This window comes from Pinus tabuliformis, chromosome J (assembly GCF_031772625.1).
Source record: "Pinus tabuliformis cultivar Carrire ecotype Pingquan chromosome J, CPIR1, whole genome shotgun sequence".
In the NCBI taxonomy this organism is placed as follows: domain Eukaryota; kingdom Viridiplantae; phylum Streptophyta; class Pinopsida; order Pinales; family Pinaceae; genus Pinus; species Pinus tabuliformis.
In genome coordinates, this window is record NC_142295.1 from 1,597,335,296 (window position 1) to 1,597,358,617 (window position 23,322).

The window sequence follows — 23,322 nt, forward strand, 5'->3', positions numbered from 1 at the left end:
CAGCCACAGGTAAAATCTTCCCAATTTGCTCCAAGAATGAATAGAAGCTACAATCGGTTGGATGATAGATCTGATTATCACAGAAGTTTCTTTAATGGCCAATGCTTTTCTTGCCATAACTTCGGTCACAAAGCAGCTCAATGTGTTGCCTACAAAACAATCATGACTAGAGAAGCTCAAAAGCAAGGGAGAATGACTGGAACCATGAAAAGGACTTATAACAATTTTTCGGTTCTTGAAAATGAAGTTGAATGCTCTATTTGTAATAACTTTGGTCATGAAGACTCTGAATGCAGGAGCAGATTCCGGAAGACAACTCAGAAGGAACAAACCTCAAATGTTAGAACATGGAGAATAAAAGAATCACAACCAGAAAGATGTGGGATAGCCTTTTATGCAGAAGGTCAAGAAAGTCTATGGTACATTGACAGCGGATGTTCGAAGCATATGACAGGGGACAAAGAAAAGCTTGAGTCATATACCGCATTAGAAAAAGGGAAGAAAGTTTCTTTTGGGAACGATATCTCTGCAGCCATAAAAGGAAAAGGTGTTGCTCCGTTGAAAGAGAAGGTCAAAGCAGGAAATGTGTTATATGTTGATGGATTGAAGCATAATATTCTAAGTGTCAGTCAGATGTGCGATCAAGGAACCGAGGTAATATTTAGATCAAATGGATGTTGTGTTCGCGATCTTGATACAGGTAAAACAGTGATCAAAGGAAGAAGGACTCCAAATAATCTATATACCTTTGAGGAAGGACAACAATGCTACTTAAGCAAGGATGATGAACATTGGCTATGGCATCGGAGGTTGGGGCATCTAAGCTTTTCACAAATAAGGAAAGCATGCAAATATCAGGCAGTTCGTGGTCTTCCAGATATCAAAATTCCAGACAATACCATATGCAAATCTTGTCAGTTTGGAAAGCAAACCAGAACTAACTTTCCAGAGAAGGAAGGATCAGCTAGCATGCCTCTCAAGCTAGTCCATACAGATGTATGTGGTCCATTTAGGAAGAGGACACCTCGAGGAGAAGAATATCTGATATTATTCATTGATGATTTCTCCAGATTTGTTTGGTTAGGGCTCATGAAGCACAAAGATGAAGCATTCGAAAAATTCAAATCCTTCAAAGCCTTGGTTGAAAATGAATCAGGACACAAAATTAAGTGCCTCAGATCTGACAGAGGTGGGGAGTTCACCTCAAATGAATTTTTCGATTTCTGTGACGAACATGGGATAAGAAGAGAATTCTCTACAGCTAGAACTCCTCAGCAAAATGGGGTTGTGGAAAGAATGAACAGAACTATCCAACAAATGGCTCGTGCTATGCTCGATGAATCAGGTACTCCCGCAACCTTCTGGGGTGAAGCTGCACATGCTGCTGTTATTATTCTTAACAAAACAAATGTCCGAGTAAACAGCACTCAAACACCTCATGAGCTCTGGAGTGGTAAGACTCCTTCGGTGAAGCACTTCAAAATATTTGGGAGCAAATGTTATATCAAGAATACTGATGAGCAACTTGGCAAACTTGAACCAAGAGCAGATGAGGGCATTCTTCTTGGTTATTCTCCACATAGCAAAGCATACAAGTGCTACAATAAAAGACTTGGCATAATTGTTGACAGCATTGATGTAGTGGTTGATGAGAAGGGATATATTCCTAAGCAAGTTCATCATGAAGACATTGAAGAAGATGAAGGCTACCCCCAAAGGCGGAATGATGAAGAAGAAGAACCTCAAGAAGAAGAAGAACCTCAAGAAGAACCAGAGGAGCAGACAAGAATAGAAGAGAAGACTCCATCCAGATATGTTCAAAAGAATCATCCAGAATCTCAGATTGTGGGGCAGAAAGAAGCAGGAGTACAAACAAGAAGGAAACTTGCAGAAGCTTCAAGCTATTTGGCATTACTCTCCTCCACTGAACCACAAAATGTGAAAGAGGCATGCAAAGATGAATGTTGGGTCAAAGCAATGGATGAAGAACTTGAGCAGATCGAAAAGAACAACACTTGGGAATTAGTTCCTAGACCAAAAGATAAAAATGTAATAGGAACAAAATGGGTCTTCAAGAATAAATTAAATGAAAATGGAGAAGTAATTAGAAACAAGGCCAGACTTGTTTGTAAAGGGTATGCGCAGCAAGAAGGAATAGATTTTGAAGAGACCTTTACTCCTGTGGCAAGACTTGAGGCCATCCGAATGTTCCTTGCTCTCTCAAGCTTTCAAAACTTCAAGGTATTTCAAATGGACGTGAAATCAGCCTTTCTGAATGGAGACTTAGAAGAAGAAGTATATATTGAACAGCCAGATGGTTTCATTCTTGGGAATGATCCAAACCTTGTATGCAGATTGAAAAAGGCTCTTTATGGACTCAAACAAGCTCCAAGGGCTTGGTACTATCAGTTGGACAAATATCTTCACCAACAAGGCTTTTCAAAAGGATCAGCAGATAGCAATCTCTATATAAAAGTTGAAAATAACAAATTACTAATTCTTGTTGTTTATGTAGATGATATTATCTTTGGCAGCAATGAAGAGACTATGAGTCAAAACTTTGCCTTGGTTATGCAGAAAGAATTCGAAATGTCACTACTTGGAGAATTGACATATTTTCTTGGATTGCAAATCCAACAAAATGAAGGAGGTATCTTCTTGTCTCAAACCAAATACCTCAAGCAGATCTTGAAGAAGTATGGCATGGAAGAGTCAAAGCCAGTATGTACACCCATGGTTACAGGATGCAGCCTCAGTGCAAATGATGAATCAGCAGCAGTTCATCAACCCACTTATAGATCCATGATTGGGAGCTTGCTTTATTTGACAGGTACCCGACCAGATATTACACATGCAGTAGGAATTGTTGGAAGATTTCAAGCCAACCCAAAGGAAACTCATCTTCAGGCAGTCAAAAGAATCTTCAAGTATCTTCAAGGGACACAAAACTATGGCTTATGGTATCCTAGAAATACAGATCTCACTCTTCATGCTTACACAGATGCAGATTGGGCTGGAAGTGTGGATGATAGGAAAAGCACAAGTGGTGGTGCTTTCTTCATGGGTTCCAGACTAGTATCTTGGTTCAGCAAGAAACAGAGTTCGATTGCTTATCTACAGCTGAAGCAGAATATGTGGCTACGGCATCTTGTTGTACACAACTTCTTTGGATGATGCAGACCTTGCAGGACTTTCAAATCACTTGCACTCCACCAGTCTCTATCTTATGTGATAATACAAGTGCAATCAGCATTTCAAAGAATCCAGTCATGCACTCAAAGACCAAGCACATACCAATCAAGTACCATTTTCTTCGGGAGCAAGTGCTTGAGCAGAAGGTCAAGTTGGAGTATGTTCCTTCTAAGGAACAAGTTGCTGATATTCTCACAAAACCACTGCCCAGGGAAACTTTTGAATATCTCAGACAAAAGCTGGGAGTAGTTGATGCTTCATCCTGCTGTTAAAGCTTGTCTGTTCTACAGAAAAGTTGGTATACGCAAGTTACGTAAGGGATATCTGCGTATATACGCTGATTTATAAGGGGTAAGTCGCGTGTATGTTGTACGCATGTTGCAGAGAGTGTATCCGCGTACATACGCTGGTCTATGCAGGAGAAATCACGTATATGGAGTTCTGAACAGCAAGGGCAAACTCTGGTTTAAAAAGGTCTGAGATGGGTATGTCAAAATTCATCAGACACAGTTTCAGGGGGTGCAGCAGGCACAGGTTCAGGGGGAGCAGCTTAAAAGTCTCATAAAGCATTGTTGGCATTTAGATGTTTTGGTTGTTGGTTTCTCAGAAAGAAATCCTGGTTGTTGATCTAAAAGATGTTTATCAGATGCTGCTGGTGACTTTCATAAGTCTTGGTCTAGATCTTTGTCTCTATGTCATGTCTCTCTTTTGTGATATTTCTTTTATGGTGTCTAGGTCATGTAACGGCCTATGTTGGTTTCCCCACTATACCTGGGATGAATGATGTAATATAATTGGTTGTTTCTGATGTGTCCCCTCTTGGTAGAGAGTATGGATGTATGTATTGAGTCTTTTGGTGATAGGAAGGTCCCTTATGGAGTATAAGTCTTGGTTCTTGTTGAAGAACATCTTTTGCAGATCTGGCCTACTGTCAGGGGGAGCATGATTCAGCACAGCCAAGCAAAGGTATCAGCATGTACTCAGGGGGAGCACAGCCCTTTGCCCTTGATGACAAAGGGGGAGAATGATTCTAAGGATCTTGAGGTTGCCATCAAGTCCAAAGGGGGAGATTGTTGGCATTTTGGCACAGGTGTGGCACTATGATACAGGTGTTATCCTTGATGGCAACTCTCTTTGATGTCAGATCTCCGTTCAGACTACAGAATGAAGAGAAATCTCATATACGCAGGTTAATTAAGTCAAAGTTGCGTATACACGCTGGTGATATGCATACTAAGTCGCGTATACGCAGGAGAGCTATATACGAAGGCGCGTATACACGCAGATGTATGAACAGAAAAGGGCGTATATGTCAGGAAGTTTCCTTTTGGTCCATGGTAGTTAGTCCTCGGTACTTGTGCCCATGTCTTTGGACCAAAGTACCTCGACAGACGTGTAGATCTCTAGTTTTGAAGTTGATGGTTTTGGATTTCTATGGTTTTGGCTCTTGGTATTGAGCAAGGCCTAAGGCTATATAAGGAGAAGAAGATCATTAGGCAAGAGCATCTTTTGACAAGGCTTGAATATCTGAAAAAGAAAGAGATCTGATATGCAGGTTCTGGGTTGCTTGATCTAAGCTAAGGAGAGATCACATCGGTTGATGGAAGACTAGATCTAAGGATAGATCGGGATCTAATGGTTTGAAATGCACTATTATGATATGGTTGATTATGCGTATTTCTAGATCTGCATACAGTCGCAATATTATGTTCTGGGTCTAACTGATGTCTGGTACAGCTGCAAGTTGAGAGAATTTATTTTTAGATCTGTACGCAGGTTGGCTTCGGTAAAAGCGCGTGTATACGCGGGTTTCGCTCATTGAAGTGGCGTATATCTTTTGAAGCTTGATTTTTTGGGTTTGCAGTTGGGTCTGACTGTTATTGCAGAGTTCTGTAGACTGCTCTGTGTTCTGGTAACTGGTGATTGACAGGGTTCAGTGGTTCAGTGATTCAAAGTTTGATGATTCTAGTATTGGTTGTTTTATGCTTCAATGATCTGTTGTGAAAGTTGAATGAATTGTGGTCTACAGATTGTAATGTTGTGCTTCAGGAATATCCAGTCTGAAAATGTATGAAAGGTGGTACCTGAAAGAAAGAAGATTGTAGGGCAGCACCTACGTACTAGTATCTTAGCTAGTACAAGAGCAAAGGGGGTTGGAGCTCCCTTCCAAGGAAGTTTGGAGAACGAGAGAAGGTTGTAGCCTTCTGCAGGTTGTAGCCTGCGTACTGGTATAAGGCTGCACCAGTACAAAAAGATTGTAAACTGAAGTTTCATATTAAAGAAAGATAGAGACAACTTGCAGCAGGTGGTTTTCACCCACATTGGGTTTCCACCTTATATCTTGGTGTTCATGTGTGTGGTTTCTGTGTGATCTGTTCTACTGCATCTGCTTACTCTTAATATGGTGAATAATGTCCTCATGCACTTAACTGAAGATAAACTGACTGAATTATAAGATTTCTAGTTATACGCTGTTTTCTTTATACACAGTTGCGTGTACACGCTGGTTCACTTAACGAAAGTAGCGTATATGTTTCTGAGCATTGAAAAAGTTTTATAGTTCTAATAATACTGATTCACCCCCCCTCTCAGTATTATTTCCAACAATAGAGTGCCTACATCTTTTGTCTTGTGTTTTTGTGATATTCGTTGAGTCAAATTATAGACTTATAATTTGATTAGCATAAATCATCAACCCAGGGTATGTAAGCTTATGAGATGCTGCGCAAAATATATGCAGTCTTAATACTGTGAGAGCTTATTAATCTAACCAGCCAGCCATACAAAAATAATGCCTCTTTTTTGCATCAACATTTAGCAACAAAGGCTATGGAGTGGATTGAAACATCCTTATATATTTTTTTTCTAAGTAAAGGCTAATTCTATTAAAGGAAAATCAAAATAGTGTTACACTTTGTAGCTTCAGGCCTAAGCATCTAAGAGCGTACAACATAGCAAACCATCCCATGATTGGGAGGACTAGAGATAGATTCTAGAGAAAGCACAATGATACAAAAGAAGTCAGAAACTATTAGAGTGAGAAGAATAAGAGCAGAGAACTGACTGAGTCTGCACAAGATCTACAAGCTTCCATTTTCAAGCAAAAAGAGCTACATTCTAGCAAGCCGAAAGGGAGTCTAAATCTCCATTCCAAAAAGTGCCACAGAGAGAGAAACTAGAATCAAAATGAGAAACGAGGAGAAACAAAAAAGCCAAGAGGCGTTACCCATCCAAGCCCAGATCTGGAGGTTCCTCAATCACTGGGTAGGCATTGCCAAACCATGGCTCTCCATCTATAGCTACATCATCAGCACCGCTGCAGCCCTAAGGAGGTGAAGAGGGACGAGTTTCACTGGAACAGCCAGGAGTGAACAGTGAGACAAAAGTTCCATGCAAGTTGCCACCAGGAGTTTGAAAATCATCAGTCCTATACCTCTTTCTATGATGCTTGCCACGCTCGTCCTTTTGACCTTCAGCGACCAAATTCCACGCAACATCTTGGTTGTCCTCAGTGCCAAGATGACCCTGAGAGAGCGTGGCTGGAGAACTATCTGGACCCAAAGGCGGAGCCTCTTCTTCTGCAAAAATAACCATGACATTTGCCGAGATAATTGGCCTATTAAGGGAACTTTGAAACCTGAAGCGGGTAGTTTGAAATGCATTGTGTGAAAAGGGCTTGCCAAAGGGGCTATGAGTAGGCGAATTGGATTGAGCAACAGGCAGAGCTGAAAGAGTCAGGTTATGATCCACAGAATGAGCCCTCTGAGAGCGCCACCGCCCCCGCCCCCCTCGTCTGCCACCGTAATGATTATGCATTCTATCCCTGACCATAATGATGCCACTGAGGGGAGGAGAGTGAATACAAGAAGCTTTTGAACGGAAGCAAGATAGAGCCAGGAGGATACTAGATATAAAAGAAGAAATGGCTTGAGACTTTCGAAAAGGGAGCACAATCACAGTAGTAATAACCGATGGCACAGTGACAGCATCAAGAAGCAAAGACACCTCATTGAAATCAAAAACTGGCTCGTTGCACAACGGAGCGATAGGGGATAAGCAAATGCGAGAAGGCGACGAGCAGATATAGATAGGGATAACTGAAAACGCCATGAATGAGCCAGTAATTGTCGTGTTGTGAGAATAGCTAGCCTTTAAAGCCCAATGCAGGCGGGATCGAGTTCGCTTTAGGTGAGCCGAACCAGTCCATGTGGTAGCTAACAAAGGCCTAGTGGGAGCTCGGATAACAGATCCATACGGCAGTTGGCGGGACCGCCTCCCTGCAGACTTATTTAAACTCATTAATTGTCATTTAATCCACCCGCATCCGGGTGCTCTTCTCCTTCCTGAGTCCTTTCATCCTTCACTAGGTTCTGGAACTCCCGAAGCTGGGAATCAGAGGCTAGTCTGGAGATAGAGCCTGTGTGAAGATCCAATCCATAGTCCACTCCAAGGTTAGCAAGTAAATCCGCTACTTTATTTCCTTCCCGGCGAATATGTTTAAGAGTGATTGCCCTGTGAGAGGATATCCAGTGTTCAATTAGCTCAAGCCTTCTAGCCATTCTCCAGCTATTGCTTACTTTACTTGAGGGAGAGCCTTGTATAATTTTGGAGACCATGTTGATGATGATCTGAGAATTGCCTTCTATGATAAGCGGAAAAAAACTCTTGTTGTGAGCTAAAATGAGACCCTGCCAAAGCCTTTCCAGTTTAGCAAAATTGTTGGTATCCCAACCTTTTGAACCTAGGAAGGATAAAAGAGGAGCGCCTTGGTGGTCCCTGAAGATCCCTCCAAAGCCTGAATTTCCAGGATTGCCTTTCGATGTGCCATCAAAGTTTAGCTGAAAGGTATGCCTGGGCGGGGGAAGCCACCGATCAGGAGAATGAATCATCTGAGATATCGATCCTTTGGCAACATGTTCTTGATTCCATAAAAGATTCCAATTTTCCCATATGCTTTTTTCTTGGGGAATAGTGGGAAAGTCCACTGTATACCAAGTATGGATAGAGAAAGTTTCCTTGATGTTCTGGCATATGCTCTCCCAAAGGTTCTCTATAGGTGTTGAGTGATCCTTGAAGATTCTGTGATTTCTTTCCTTCCAAAGGTTCCACATAAGGATGCCTGGTATGAGAATCCATAAGAAATTTAGAATCTTACTTTGATAGGGATTCCTATCCCACTGGCAAACTGTAGCTATGACATCCCCATGGATTTTTCCCTCCTTTTGGCATCTGAAACTCACTTTTTCCCAGAGTCCGCAAGCAATCTGACAGGTATACATGAGATGCTTAATAGATTCCTCCGCTTGTCTACAGAGAGGACATATAGAAGGTCCATGATAATTTCTCTTCCTGAGATTATCCCATGTGAGTATCTTATTCTGACGTAGGAGCCAGAGAAAAGTGGAAATTTTTGGCCAGAAGAAAGGGTTCCAAACTTTGCTCCAGAGAGGGTATTTTACCATGTGTTCCTTAATGATGATATTATAAGCCTCTTTTGCGGTAAAAGTACCTCTCTCTTCATATCCCCATCTAAGAATATCTTGATCGTTTGAGAGCTGAATTCTCCTTTTCGATAATTCTGAGTCAAGCGATTGCTGAACTTGCAGTGATTCTTGTCTTAGTATTTGATCCGCTTTGATCCATTGCCTATGACCTTGAGAAGAGGAGGGAGTCTAGAAGTTTTTGACTCTATCAAGAGCTTGCATGTCCTGCTCCGGAGGCTGCTGATGAGCGATGAGGTCTGACAACTTGGGCATCTGCTTCCATGAGTTTGCCAAAAATCTTGCTGTGGTGCCATTCTTTATTTCCCAAAAACTATGCTGCTGAATGAGATTTCTGTGTTGTTTGGCTAAGTTCCAAATTAAGGAGCCCGTGTTTACCTCTAAGATTCGAATTAGTTCCTTCATTGGACAATTTCTTGCATACTTTGCTTTCCATAGAGAAGCCCAAGGGGTAAGAGGCGATGTCAACCATTTCCACTAGATGCAGGCCCCCATCAATTTGTTGTTGTAGGAGGGATCCCTTAAACCCGTAACGCCTCCATTTTTTGGAAGACACACTGTGTCCCAATTAACAAGAGCCCATTTACGATTGTGTCCTGTGCTGCCCCAAAAAAAGGATCTCTGGAGGTTTTTTATTTCTTTAAGAACCCATTTGGGTACCCCGAGAATGGAGAAAAGATAGAGCAACATTGAATGAAGAACAACCTTTATGAGAACAAGACGACTAGCCATATTCAGGTTTCTGTGAGTCCCAGAATATAGACGAGCCTCTAGTTTTTCAAGAAGGATCTGCCAAGAGGAATGCTTCAGGGCCAAAATAGTCAAAGGAGCACCGAGATATTTGGAGGGAAGGACTGCAGCAGAGAATCCAAGGATGTGGGTTATAGCTTCTTGGGTGGTAGCTGGGGTGTGGAAAAATAAGATCTGAGATTTGGATTTATTGATCGATGCGCCAAAGGCATCAGAGAAGTCTGACAAGAGTGATTTGAGCTAGCGAGCTTTCTGAATAGAGGGATGACCGAAAAGCATTGTCATCTACAAATTTCTGATGGGTGAAGGTAGCAGAGTTGTGGAGAGAGAGGCCTCTAAGAAGCTGAGATTGCTGGGCTGATCTAATGCTACGCCCTAGCCCTTCTACCATTATAACGAAGAGAAAGGGGGAGAGAGGGTCTCCCTGTCTGATTCCCCTAAAAGGGTGAAAAGGGGAGGAAGGAATACCATTGATCAGGACAGAGAAGAAGGAAGAGGATAAAAGACTCATGACCCATCTTACCCAAGGGGGAGCAAAACCAAAAGCAGTCAGAGCTTTTTCGATGTATAACCAACTTAAACTGTCAAAAGCCTTCTAAAGATCTATCTTAAGGAACATACCTGGCTTCTTGGATTGTTTCAAGGAATGAATGATTTCATGAGTGAGGATGATACCATCTGTAATCTACCGAACTTCGACATATCCAGATTACTCAGGCGAGATAATGAGAGGCAGCAGCAATTTGAGCCTAGAGGCAATGACTTTGGAGATAATTTTATAAATTATGTTGCATAATGAAATTGGTCTATACTTATCAGGAGTGCTCAACTGATCCTCCTTGGGTACTAGGGAGATGAATGTGGCATTTAATCCAGAAAAAATCCATCTCAAAGTTCTTGACTCCTCAACTACCTGCCAAACTTCTAATTTTATCAGATCCCAGAAATTGTGGAAAAAGTTGGAAGTGAATCCATCCGGGCCTGGGGCCTTCCCCGCCTTCAGCTGATGAAATGCCGTTTCAACCTCCTGTAAATTAATCGGTCTGAGAAGAAGATGGTTATGCTCCTCAGAGATGATTTTAGGAATATTTCGAGTAATTTTTTCTATGGCTATCGATCTATCAACCTGAGGTTCTCGATGTGCCTGCTTAAAGTAGTTTAGTAGTTCGCCTACAATTGCTTCATGAGTTTCCAGCCTGACCCCTTGCTCATTTTGAATGTGAGTTATGGTGTTGTTCATTCTGCACTGGATGGTTGTATTATGAAAAAATTTTGTGTTTTTTTCGCCATCCTTAAGCCATCTTATTCTCAATTTCTGCCTCCATATAGTTTCTTCCTGCTTGGCCTTCTCTACGATTTGCGCCTCCATAGCTTTTTCCTGTTCTGCCAGAGTCTCAGAACGACCTTCAGTGATTATTATCTGCTACAGACTCTTCATGTTTTGATCAAGCGTTTGTTGAGCCTGAATAATATTACCAAAAGAGGTGTGATTCCAATGTTTAATCTTACTTTTGAGATTCTTGAGCTTCTGCTGAAATTGAAACATCTTAGATCCATTTGAAGGAGCAAAATTATTCCACTCTGATGTGATTAGGTTGTTGAAATCTGGGTGTGACAGCCAAAATGCCTCGAATCGGAATGGTCTTCGGGTTGTATTGCTAGGACGAGACCACTGGAGGGAGATTAGCCAATGATCAGACCCCGAGTATGGCAGGATGGAAGCAACAAAGTCTCCACCAATGTGAATAGCGTTGTCTGACAATAGGAATCGATCCAAATGGGAGGCGATCTGATTCAGCCCTGCTCTTTTGTTACTCCAAGTAAAAATACCATTATTGAAAGGCAGGTCAATAAGCCAGTTGTTCTGAATGAACTCCTTAAGGGGAATCCCCTCCTGACTTCCCCTGATCCTGCCTCCTCTTTTTTCTTCCAGCCTAGTGATCATATTGAAATCGCCTCCTGAAATCCAAAGAGGATGTTGCCTATCAGAGTTGATAGTAGAGAGGGAGTTCAAAATTTCTGCTTTATGCATAGCTTCTTGGGGAAAATACACATTGGTTATTAGCCCATGTACATTTGTTCCAATGATGTGAAATGTTGCTTGGATGAAGTTCTTATTTGCATGGATGTTATTGAGCTGAATAGTTCGATTGTCCCATAAGATTGCCAGACCGCCAGAAGCTCCATTAGAGTATAGGCAGTGCTGAGCCCGCCTGGCCAAACTTTTGCTGCAGTGTGTTCTAAGGCTCTCGAGTTGCATTTAGTTTCTTGCAAGAAGAGGACTTGAGGCTTTTCTTGCATAATCATGTTTTTGAGAAGTCTTCCTTTCCTTGGGCTATTGAGCCCTCTGAAATTCCATGATATTAACTTCATTGGGAAGGATGGGGAGAGGGGTTAAAGAATTTCGTTAGCATGGAGTACCCCCCTAACTCCACCAACATTGCTCCTATTTTTATTGTGTGCTGGAGGTCAGTTTTCCTTCCACACTTTTTATTGTCTTTTGTGATGAGCTTGCCGTCCCATGAGCTACCCGACTGAATACCAAGAGACTTTTGCCATTGTGCTCGCAAGAGTACTTCTTCCAAATTCTCCAGTTGACGTTCTGGAATTTTGTCAAAATTTTTAGTTCTACAAGCCTGTTCTAGGGTCAAGATATCTAGATCCCCAATATCTATAATTTCGGGTTCCTCCTCCATGTGCTCAGATTCATTTAGCTCTTCATTCAGATCTTCTACCACCCTGGAATCAAGTTGTAAGCTGTCTACCTGCATGACTTGAGTATTCCATGCAGGAATTTTGAGCTTATCTAAGGAAGAAGGATCGATGGAAGGAGGAGCCACTGGGGTCGCCTTTGCATCTACCACCTTTGGATGTTTGTTTTTTGCAACCTCCTTTCTTGGGGGCGCAGGAACTTCAGAACTATGGTCATATTTTTGAGCTAAAGCTTCAAAGCTATTACTAGTTGAAGGCTTGGATGAGCTGGGTTGATGCATTTTGAGATTTGATGCTGATTTCCTGTTGCTTCTTCTGCGGCTGGCTACCTTGGTGAATCCTCAGGCGCAGACTGATCAGGATTGGTTGGGGATGGGGGTTTTTGATTCAAGGGACATTCCCTGAATAAATGACCCAAGGCGTGACATCTTCTGCATCTAAACGGCACATGTTCATAGTCTATCAACTGAATCCATTCAATATCTTCATGAGATAAGCTTACCGTATCTGGAAGGGCCTTGTTGAGGTTCATGTAGACACAGATACGTGCATAGGAGGTATATCTTCGGATTTTCGTCTCCTCTGCAACTTTTGCAAATTCACCCAAAGCATTTCCGATTTCTTGCAGCGAAGTTTCCTCCCAATATTCCACAGGGAGCGAATATAATCTGATCCAAACTGGAGCCCAACTCAGCTCTACCTTACCAGGGTTGAAGCGCTCTACCCATCCTCTGAGAAACAATCCAGCCGCATTGAAGAAATAGGGTCCTCCATCCAGAACCCTATTCTTATCTTCCAGGCAGTTGAAAATGGCAGTGAAGAACCCTTTAGGCCCCAACTGCCAGGTGATATGTCCTTTTGGGTTCCATTTCGCTTTGATCCATCTACGAAGTGCTTTCTCCATAGGCCAAAGTCTAATGAAATTGCCCATCAGAGCATGATCCTTCATATACTGTATCTGAGCATTGATTCTGTGGCTGGGAAAAACAACTTTCGGACGTTCCGTAGCCACAGGTTTGCATGTTGAGGAACTGAACTTGGGTAGCTCTTTGTTGTCCTGTTTTGGCTGTTGTGATTCCAGATCCATTCTGTCCGTATCTTGTTCCTTTGAATTGTCATTTTCATCATTTTTTTGCCGCTCTTCATCGTGCAATGGGGGAGGCCTGGCGGCCCCCCCTGGGGGGGAATCATGAAGGACGACTCTATCTTGCAGAGAATGAAAATCCGCCCTGTTCGTCAGAGACTTTCAAGTCTGCCGCACTCTGGAGAGCCTGTCGTTGCAGAAATCATCCAAACCCTAATGTGGATTAATATTAGTGAAGGTATGATTGAAACATCCCTCTATATTTCTTAGTAGTGCGGATGTTGATTAGAAAAGATAAAAAAATCAAACTTACAACAATTTAAGAAATTCACTCAACAATGTAAATCAAATCTTGATTAAATGAAATCCACACATTAATATGAAACTTATTCATTCAATCATTTGTTGTTGATATATCAGAAAGAGTATATTAGCTGTAGGAATAGATTACTACAGCATAATAGAAATAAAATACACATACACTAAACTAAGGGAGTTGTAAGCAAAGGGGGGCCCTCCCTCACTCACAACCCCTTCAAAGTTAGAAGAGATTTCTCAGTGAAATAGACAGAACATATAATATTGTATTAATCTGAAAATGTCACAGATGAGTACAATATAATATACAGTATCAGCTAAAGCCAACCCAACAATCCCCTATAATATAAACTAGAGCCGAATTTATACAAATACAAAATCCCATATGTGGCTCGAAGTAAGGAAAACTACTAATCTAAGCCATTGGCTAATAGTCCTATTACAAAGTATCAAATTTAGCTATACTGAGTCTAATCCATGACTGAAAGCATGGATTAGACGAAATTCGTTACATAGTTGTATCTTTCCTTCATACGGCCAACGAGAGGAGGTCTGCAAATCTAGGTGGTTTCATTGGCGGATCTGAAATGGCCAATAGGACAACATCCATATATGATAGATTCCCCACAAAACCCATGTTCTTGTTTGATTTAGAAATTAGTGGAACATAGCTAACCACCGATTTTGCTACAGGAAATCTCGGCGGTTGCAGGAAATCTGCGTCTACAGGAATTCCAGAGCATTTGCAGGAAATAGGATCGCACAAGCTGTCTGCAGGAAATGCGGGCCTGTTTCGAATCAAAACAAATCTACACAAGAACTCTAGATTAGTTGGCATGATAATTCAATAAAGAACATCTAGCTTTAAGGAATGCTTAAGATTAAGGTAAAAGACACTTTTTCATGTTAATTTGCATACCTTCAGCATATGGCACCCTTTTGGTCAAAAAAATAGGGGTCAAGGATAGTTCAAAATGGGAGAGGTAAAGTATGGAAAGGGTGTCAAAATTGGGCAAAACCAAGCCCCAACATCTCCCCAGTGCCTAGATTCTTTCATGCCCCTTATGCAAGCAAAAATTTTGCACCTTCCACAAAAAGAAAAAGAAAAAGGAAACCATTCCTTGTCCTAAGCTGCAGCTACTACAGCCAATTGATCTGCTACCTCTGCCAACTGGTCCAACTAGTTACCATTGGATTCTGTAGAAATTTGACCCTTGTATAATTCATTCTTCTTTTTCAGATGATCAATCCAAGCCTGCTTCTTCTTCATGATTCGGTCTGCTTTCTGAACCCACTCCTCAAGCTCTTTCTATATACGCAGTTTGTTCTCTTTCATGGTCTCGTTTTCCTTTCTCAAAGTTTTTATGAAATGATGAGCTCAGTGATGATTTCCTCTAATTCTTGCAGAGACCACGTTTTTTGAAGATTTACTTCCCCTTCATGATGTCCTTAGAGGGATTGGGGCGAACCAAGGTCCTTCTTTTCTTGTTGTTCTCTCGCTATGTAATTCTTGCTTCCATGCAACGGGGAATCCTCGAAGGACATTACTTCTACACCAATGAATTCAACAGACTCTATCTTCTCCTATCCTTTGGGTGGGATGTGATGTTTCTCCTTATTTTTGTCAGGTGTCTCAGGCAACACCTCTGCTTCCACAGTATCCTTTATAGCCAGCTGAACAACCTGGCTCCTGGTAAATCTCTTAGTAGAGTTGTAAGTTCCATTCTTCGATTTATTCTTTCTGCCCACAGTCTCCCCAGTCACCACCACTTCTTCGTCCTTTTCTTATTCTTTCGTTTGTATCCCAAGGGTCCGAGGCTTCTTCTTCTTTGGTTTTTCTACAGGCTTCTTCTCTGTGGGCTCCGTAGAGTTAGGTTCATCTTTTCCTTCCTTCTTTACCAGTGGCCCATGAGTCCATGGCTTCTTCTTCAAGTTTTCTATTGGTTTTTACTCTATAGGTTTTGAAGGGTTAGAGTCTTTAACTTCCTCTTTTTCCTTTATCTGTAGCTCACAAGTCCGTGGCTTTCTCTTGGGATTTTCTGCTGGTGTTTCCTCCGTGGACTCTAAAGAATCAGAGTCTTTATTCTTTGCAAAGTAATTTGTGGCTAGAAACTCCTCCCATGTTCACTTTTTGTCCTTCAAAACCTCTACGAGGATGATTTTCACTAGCCCATGGTGATAGAGGTTTTCCTCTAAATTGGCTCCCCTCTCCTTAGTGGTCATCGACATCTTCATCAGAGATATTCTCAAATAATACAGAAAATTTAATGGCTTGTAATGAAAATGGGTGAGGAGCCGAATGTGAAACAAGAATGCGAGCCCAAAACAACCTTCACATGTTATATATTTCCGCAGGAAAAATAATAGGTGTCAGTGCTTACGTTTCAAGAAGTCCTATGAAATCCCTTTTCTCCAGTCAGGGTCTGAATTCTCTTTCCAGAGAATGAACACACACAAACCCTTGTTGAGATGCTGATTTTTAAACCAGTGCTCTCCCTGCTGTGGAATTCTGCATGCCTGCACCACCAAACCCTCGGTTAACCTGAATTGGGCATCCCCAACTTGAGCTTTGTCGCGATTTAGATTCAGGGCAAAAGACTTCGTTACCTCTGAATTGTGGCCGTTAATTTTTTGGAAAAATGGTAGCCACCCGACCTTTTCCAGTCTCACTCACTGCGAGGGTCAACTTCTAGTAATTCAGGGCCTTGCAGCTTGAAGTGGATGGGGGCACAGAGCTTTGACATGGTGAAAAATGGGAAGACAGGACGTATTCACTCTTCGAAAATATCATGCTAAGCTTTTTTAATGGATCGCATGACAACGGATGGCTTAATGTGGAAAATATAAAAAAGAACGGAGATTTCGAGAGACAGGTCATGATCATGATTATCATCATGATCCGACCTGCAAAAACATATGGAGAGTATGTCCACTAGTCATGTCAGAATCATGGCAATCATGTGTGGACTTATAGTTATGATGCAACGGTTTATGGCTGCATTTTTCCACAAGGGTAACCATAGCTAGAAATCATACAAATGTTTAAAAATTAAAGTGTTAATTACCTCTTACCTCAAGTGTCATGTTGCCGACTGTACCTTATCGATCTTACCTTCCAACGGTCTAGTCCTTGGATGACGTGTGCTTGTCCTTGAAATGATAACCCACTTAATAGTTAAATTAGATGTATGACCTCATAATTCATGACCTCGACCAGTAATTAAAATTTTTCAGTACTTTAAATAATTTAAACTAATGTTCTGTCTATGGCTTTTGTTTTTTAGAAAAGCTAGGTGTCCCTACAGGAAATGGAACCGTGACTTGTGAGCCTTCTGCAGGAAATGGAACCGTGACTGGTGAGCCTTCTGTAGGAAATGAAATCATGAATGCTAAACATTCTACAAGAAATCAGACCATGACTTGTGGAGCTTCTACAGGAAATCGAATCACCAGACAACGCTTCTCCTGTTATATACCTAGGGGGGATAATATGGGGTACCAAGGGAGGTACCCAAGGTAATAATGTAATAATGGGATGGGCCATAGTAATAAAATTCTCCACTTTTGCCCAAGAAAGTGCTCTGATACCACTTGTTATAGCTCTGGTACCACTTGTTATAGATCTGATATGAAAATATAATACAATGAAAATAAACCCAAGAAATAACAATATCTGAATATAGATAGAAATGATTCACTTTATTGATCAAACCCTTAAGGTAGGGTAACACCATATATTCACTCCTTAAGGAAGGAGAACACTCCACAAGCCATATGCATGTTCATACAATAATCCTTCACATAATTCCTTGACACCCCCTCCATGTGGAGTCTCTAGCCTCTATATAGGCTTCATACATACGATACCATGGGTCATTACCATGGTTCCCTCATACCATCAACTAATACCATGGGCCCATTACATTATTACTAACTACTTGTGGTCCCTTACATGATATGGGTTAACCACCTTATTTATTACTATGGCCCATCCCATTATTACATTATTACCTTGGGTACCTCCCTTGGTACCCCATATTATCCCCCCTAGATATATAACATCTCCCTCGTTTGTGTACAGTTGTTGGGTAACAGATCCCCCCATAAGTAGATTTTTGGGGCTTAGAGCCTGAGTTTGGTCAATGTAATGTAAAGATCCCACAAAATGTGGGTGCAGAGCACAAGAGTCTAGGGTTGTCCGCCCTAAAATATTGTAATTTAATATAGAGTGTGTCGGCCTACCCATGGTCCATGGACCATGGGAATGTATAAATAGAGCGAGGCTCTAAGGGTAGAAGTCATCTTTGGTTAGTCTTGATCTCAAGTGATATGGGTTTTTGAATGCGATATTCGCTCTGAGTCTGTAAGTCCGAGTCTTGGGTTGTAGAAGTAGGAAGAGGCTCTGCAGCTGTGTGCACAGAGGCCTGGTAGAGTCCGCAGCTGTGTGTGCGGACCCCTGCAGCTGAGTGCGCAGGGTGGAATTGGATTGTACTAGAATAGAAGGTTAATAAAAGATAAGTTGATTTTGGAATATTGTGCATCTAACCTGTGTATTTATGTTTAGGTTATATCCTTGCATCTCTCTACAGTTTACGATTGCACGCACTGGTTATAAATGTTAAATGAGTAAATAAGAATACTAGGCCCACAAAATTAAGTTAGATCTATAATAATAACACTGCAAGGGTAAAGGATCTAGGCAGCACCTCTTCGCACTCTGTATAGAGTTACGCGAAGGTCAGACAGCTGCGCGGAGCAGCGCAAACATGCAGGATTGGTTCGCGACCTTTCCAGACCTCATTAAGACATCCCTAGGGTATAGAAACCTGGTTCTAGCACCCTCCCATACTACCTCGGGTGAGACCTCAGTTTGTGCTTCGTGGACTGTTGCCGAAAGGGCTGGTAGTTTCAGGATTTGTTTGGATAAACCACTTCTAAACCTGGGTCAGGCCCCAACAAGCCAACAAATGGTTTCGTTGTTGGGACCAGGATCTGCCTAAGGGATGTCTGATGTCAGAACGATGGAACCCTACAAAGAAGGAAAATGAAGGGTGATTACATTAATGATTGGAACGACGTGGAGCAGAAATATCTACGAAGGTATCGAAGGGTTAGGAAATAGTCCTTTAATTTCACCTCCGTGAGCGAGTGAGGAAGAGCACACTCAGGTGTCTCTGAGGAGTGCCGTCAGTTTGATCAGGTAGTGCATTCTGCAGTTACCATCTCCACTTATGCCACCACTTGCGTCACCTCCTTCACCTCCATCTTTGCCCACACCACCTCCACCAAACCAGTAGTTCAGTATGGTGAGCGCGATTAAGCTACCCGTATTCAGAGGAGTAGGAAATGAGGACCTAGATCAGTTCTGGTTCGTGGTAAGAGCAGTGTGGGAAGCACAAGGGGTTACAGATGATAAAATTAAGAAGGCTACATTGGTAAGTGTGCTACAGGATTGCGCATTGACGTGGTACATCAAGCACTCGAATGATCACCCAAATGCAAGAATAGCGGAGATCCAGATTGCGTTGAACAAAGAATTCAGCCGGTCGAAATCAGAGATGCAGTTAATCATCAGATTTAAGGAGATCACGATGCTTCCAGGTGAGACCCCCTGGGATTTGGATCAGAGACTGAAGAGTATGATCCTCGAGGCTAATATGACGTTGACGGATGCGTAGCATCGTGCATGGTTTGTGGCATCTTTTACACCACACCTGAGGACGGTGCTATCACAGCAGAAGCTTTCGACCCAGTTAGAAGCATTGGAAATGGCGATGAGGTTGCATGAAACATCGATACAAGATCCAAGATTAGGAGTCCAATAGATCGATGCACAATTGCAGAACCTATGCTTGGAGATGCAGAGTTTGAAGCAGGATAGGGCGCCACGGCCAGAGGCCCGCGAAGAAGTGTGGTGTATAAAATGCAAAGGCCAGGGCCACGATAAGGATCACTCTCTAGTATTCATGAACTACTTGGCAAGAGTGGGGCCAATGCCATTGAGACCGGAGACAAAACCAGGGCTGAGTGCGACACCCCTGCTATGGTGCGCAATCTGTCAGATAGGAGGAAAACACACAACGGACAATTTTCATCTATTGCAGAAGTATACCCAGACTCCATAGCAGCTATTTGTAATTTCTGTAGATCAGTGGGCCATGATGAGCATACTTGTCGAAGCTACGAGTTAATGATGGAGCGGACCCCGCATATAGAATGCAAACGGAAACACGAGGCATCGACCCAACTACGGGGATGGCTCGTGCTGGATTTCAGGGCTGAGGTCGAGGACGAGGAGGAATGGGGTGAGGAAGGGGCTGAGGAAAATTAATCTGTTACAATTGTAGAGGACCAGGGCACTACACTCGCGATTGTACCAACCCGATGAGACTATCTTGTTCCTACTGTGCTCAATTCGATCATGAAGCAGTAGATTGTCCTACATTGATCGCGCAGATACGAGAGAAAGGGGTCCTTCAACCTACTCCGATGCAGAATATTCAAATTATGAGGTTTGAACCACTTGAAGAAGACCCAAATGTGAATATGGTGCTCAGAAGTGGTGCGACCTCAAGGGAAGATAAGGGGAAGCAGCCTGAGGAAGATACACGGGTTCACAAGGCTCCTACAAAGGAACCCGAGTTTGACTTGGAACACGCAAATGAGACATTTATGGAAGCTAAGAATATCTTCACGGAGGCCTCTACTTCAGGTAGTAAGGATCAACCAGAGCTAGGAATGGATCCTTCTATGCTTACTACATTTTTAGAGACATGCATGAAATTTCTACGTGATAATAAGGCGGTGAAAGGACTACAAGAACTGATAACTAGGTGTGTAGGGTCAGGGAACCATGCGTAGTTCAGAAACTAGGAAAGAATACATTGTGCATCAAGAGGGAGATGAGATTAACAGTGAAAATTGGCAAATATGAAATGGATCAGGTAAATCTAGATTTGGGTTCGGACGCGACTGTGTTACCAAAGCAGACATGGGAACGCATGGGTAGGCCTGCATTGCAGTGGTCCCCTATTCAATTATGGATGGTGAACCAACAAAAGATCTTGCCCATGGGGAGATTGCAAGGGGTAATGGTGGACATCAAAGGCGCGAGCACGCAGACAAACTTTGAAGTAATAGAAATTGTTGATGACAACAACCCTTACCCCGCGTTGCTAGGAATAGACTGGGCCACTGATATGAATGGAGTCATCAACTTGAAGAAGCAAAAGATGATATTTGAGAAAAATTCCCTTCACATAGTAGTTTAGCTAGATCCGGCTGAAGGTGCGCGTTACACCGAACCTGTGTGCAACGATGACAGTGACGATGAGTTGGATTACATTTACCAAATAACGGTGCAAGACTAGGATCCGGTGAACCCAACTGAATATGGGAGAATCTCATGGGAGCGTGACAGTTCCTATACTTTGGATTCAGATGAAGAGATAGAATGCTGGCAGAATCGGTTGCACGAAGTGACAATGCTGAAATGTAATATGATGATTCGATCACTGCGGTGCATAACGACTGAAGCAAGGGAATTGCTAACCTATGATGGGGTAACAGGAGTGGATGAGTTCTTGGATAAATTTGAAAGTGCAGTACCATAACAGCAGTGGTACGGGGCAATGGAATGGGTGTTGCGTGCGACACCTGCACGATGGTGGAGTACACATCAGAAGACTATGGGGAATTGGCACAACTGTAGAAGATGGATACACTTATGGTTTGGAAGTTCCTAGCGTCGAACGTGAGTCAGGTAGCTAGGACAAAGAAGTTTGCGTGTGCACTTGTGTCGATGGGTGCAGACCCGTGCTGTGCAAACACTTCCCATACTAAGAATCGGAAATCAGAACTCAATGTGGCAACAAAGGCGATGCACTCCACAAACAGTCTGGAATGGAGCATTCAAAAGGCTATGCAGAGTCATGAATAGAGTTCACCTGATGAAATGAATCAACTGGGATCTGCGCGGACTAGCGGTTTGATGGGCTTATAGGACCATAAGCAAAAATTGGAGCACGGAAATGACCCCTACAATGACAAGGAGAGATGCAACCAGGAGGACAAAGAAGAATCCCCAGACCACAGCTCCTACAGTTGGGACAGGACGTGAGGACCTAGGTAAAGGAATTAGGCAGTTGTAGGAAGCCATTCAGCGAGGGAGATTGAAACTTCACGAACTCGATGAAGAGTGGGCATGGCTGAGAAAGAAAAGCATGACATTGGATGAAGAAATCGGTGAATTGGAAACCAAAGTCGCATAAAAGGGCCACGAAAAACTAAGCATGTTGAGACCAAGTCTAGCTGGCCCTACTACTACATTAGAAAGAGTTGCGACCCTGCTATCATGGCTGTGACTGCACCTTACTAAATAGGGGAGCGTACCATACAAAGAAGAAAATGAAACACTACAAGACACAAGGGTTTTTGAAGGGTGCCTGCAGCCCGGGCTAGCAGGGAAATTGAAGCCTCACACTGGGGGTGCAACCACCTGACTATCTGTAGGAAGCACAGTCTAAGCGCTCCAAGCAGTTGAAAGAAGGCACAAGACTATAAACAAGTTTGCAGGAGAGCTGCATGGGAGGAAGGTTCCGCGCAGGGCCAATATGTCACAGGGGCCGCAGTCATGCAGAAGGGGCTACACTACTGCACGGGTAGGATGGGAGGTGACCATTGATGTCACTGTTCATGACAAGAGGTCTAATTTAAGGAAGAAAGGAGTGGGTGGCGGGCCATTAAGACAAGAATTAAGAGCTAGATTCAGGACGATCTGCCGCCAAGAAGGTATTAATGACTTAGAAGTGGAGGGAATGGGCGATTTCAAATTCAAACATTACTATAAAATTCCTTGGGGTAGCCTCGAGCCAACACTTGGTTGTCTGAGATTTGAGCCAGTACAGAGAATTGAGCACCAAGCTACCTTGCCACCCATGAGTATCCAATCGAACGAACCCAGTGTAGAAACAATGTCGGCTGCGAGGACCAAAGTGCGATTGGAGAAGTAACCCCAGAACCCTGTGTGACCCAGGTGGAGCCTGGAGAGGCAGCAGTTGCACCAGAGGTTCCCAAGTCCCCATGCACATTGCGACCACAAAAAAACAAGAAGCCCATGGGGCCAATCCAGGTGTCACAATGGAACCCACAATTTAGTCAATTGTCAATGGGAGAGAAGGGTAAAGCTGTTGCCATTGAAATAGAAGAGGAAGAGGAAGATTTGCAAGCCCTGATCGCCCAAATTGAAGCACAAGATGATGAGATGGAGAATGTTTCCCACATACCTTTGGCGATAAAGTTACCCCACTACATTCCCCCATGGAAAGGGAAAGCCAAGATACCGAAGGACCTGGAGGCCACGAAGAGTGCGCTCCAGACCCTGCTTCTTTCGGACGAAATAAGGTTTGACGGTCCACTGCTGGGACGGGTAACTAAGATAAAGTTCGAAGACTGGGACCTCGCAAACAGCAAGAAGTTCCCACAGCTAGCCATAGAGCAATTATTGCAGCAGAAATGGTTACGCGGTGTGGAGAAGGCCGGGTTACTACATCTGTGGTGGATACCCCACTACCATCGCGCATCCGTCATGATCTTTGTCATTCGACAGCTACTATGTCTAGTACATGATGGGTATCTCTGGCTGGAGGAGTCGATTCCCATCACAGCCAACTTAATTCACCGTATTTCTCAGCTACCCATCAAAGGAAATGATTTCGTAGCCATAGCAGGAAAGAGCGGCGACTTAGCCCTCGCAGAAGCGATGAA

At 42.8% G+C, this 23,322-nt stretch overlaps 1 protein-coding gene across 1 annotated transcript; it reads right to left on the reverse strand.

Moving 5' to 3' along the window:
* Window positions 1-10,866: 10,866 nt before the first annotated feature.
* LOC149233586 (uncharacterized) lies at window positions 10,867-11,703 on the reverse strand. The gene has a single exon (XM_089382234.1). It carries the CDS (start codon window positions 11,701-11,703, stop codon window positions 10,867-10,869), a length of 837 nt encoding a protein of 278 aa, XP_089238360.1.
* Window positions 11,704-23,322: the final 11,619 nt, after the last annotated feature.

Coding starts and splice junctions, on each gene's coding strand:
- LOC149233586 (XM_089382234.1), bottom strand. CDS start 11,703: ATGCAACTCGAGAGCCTTAGAACACACTGCAGCAAAAGTTTGGCCAGG.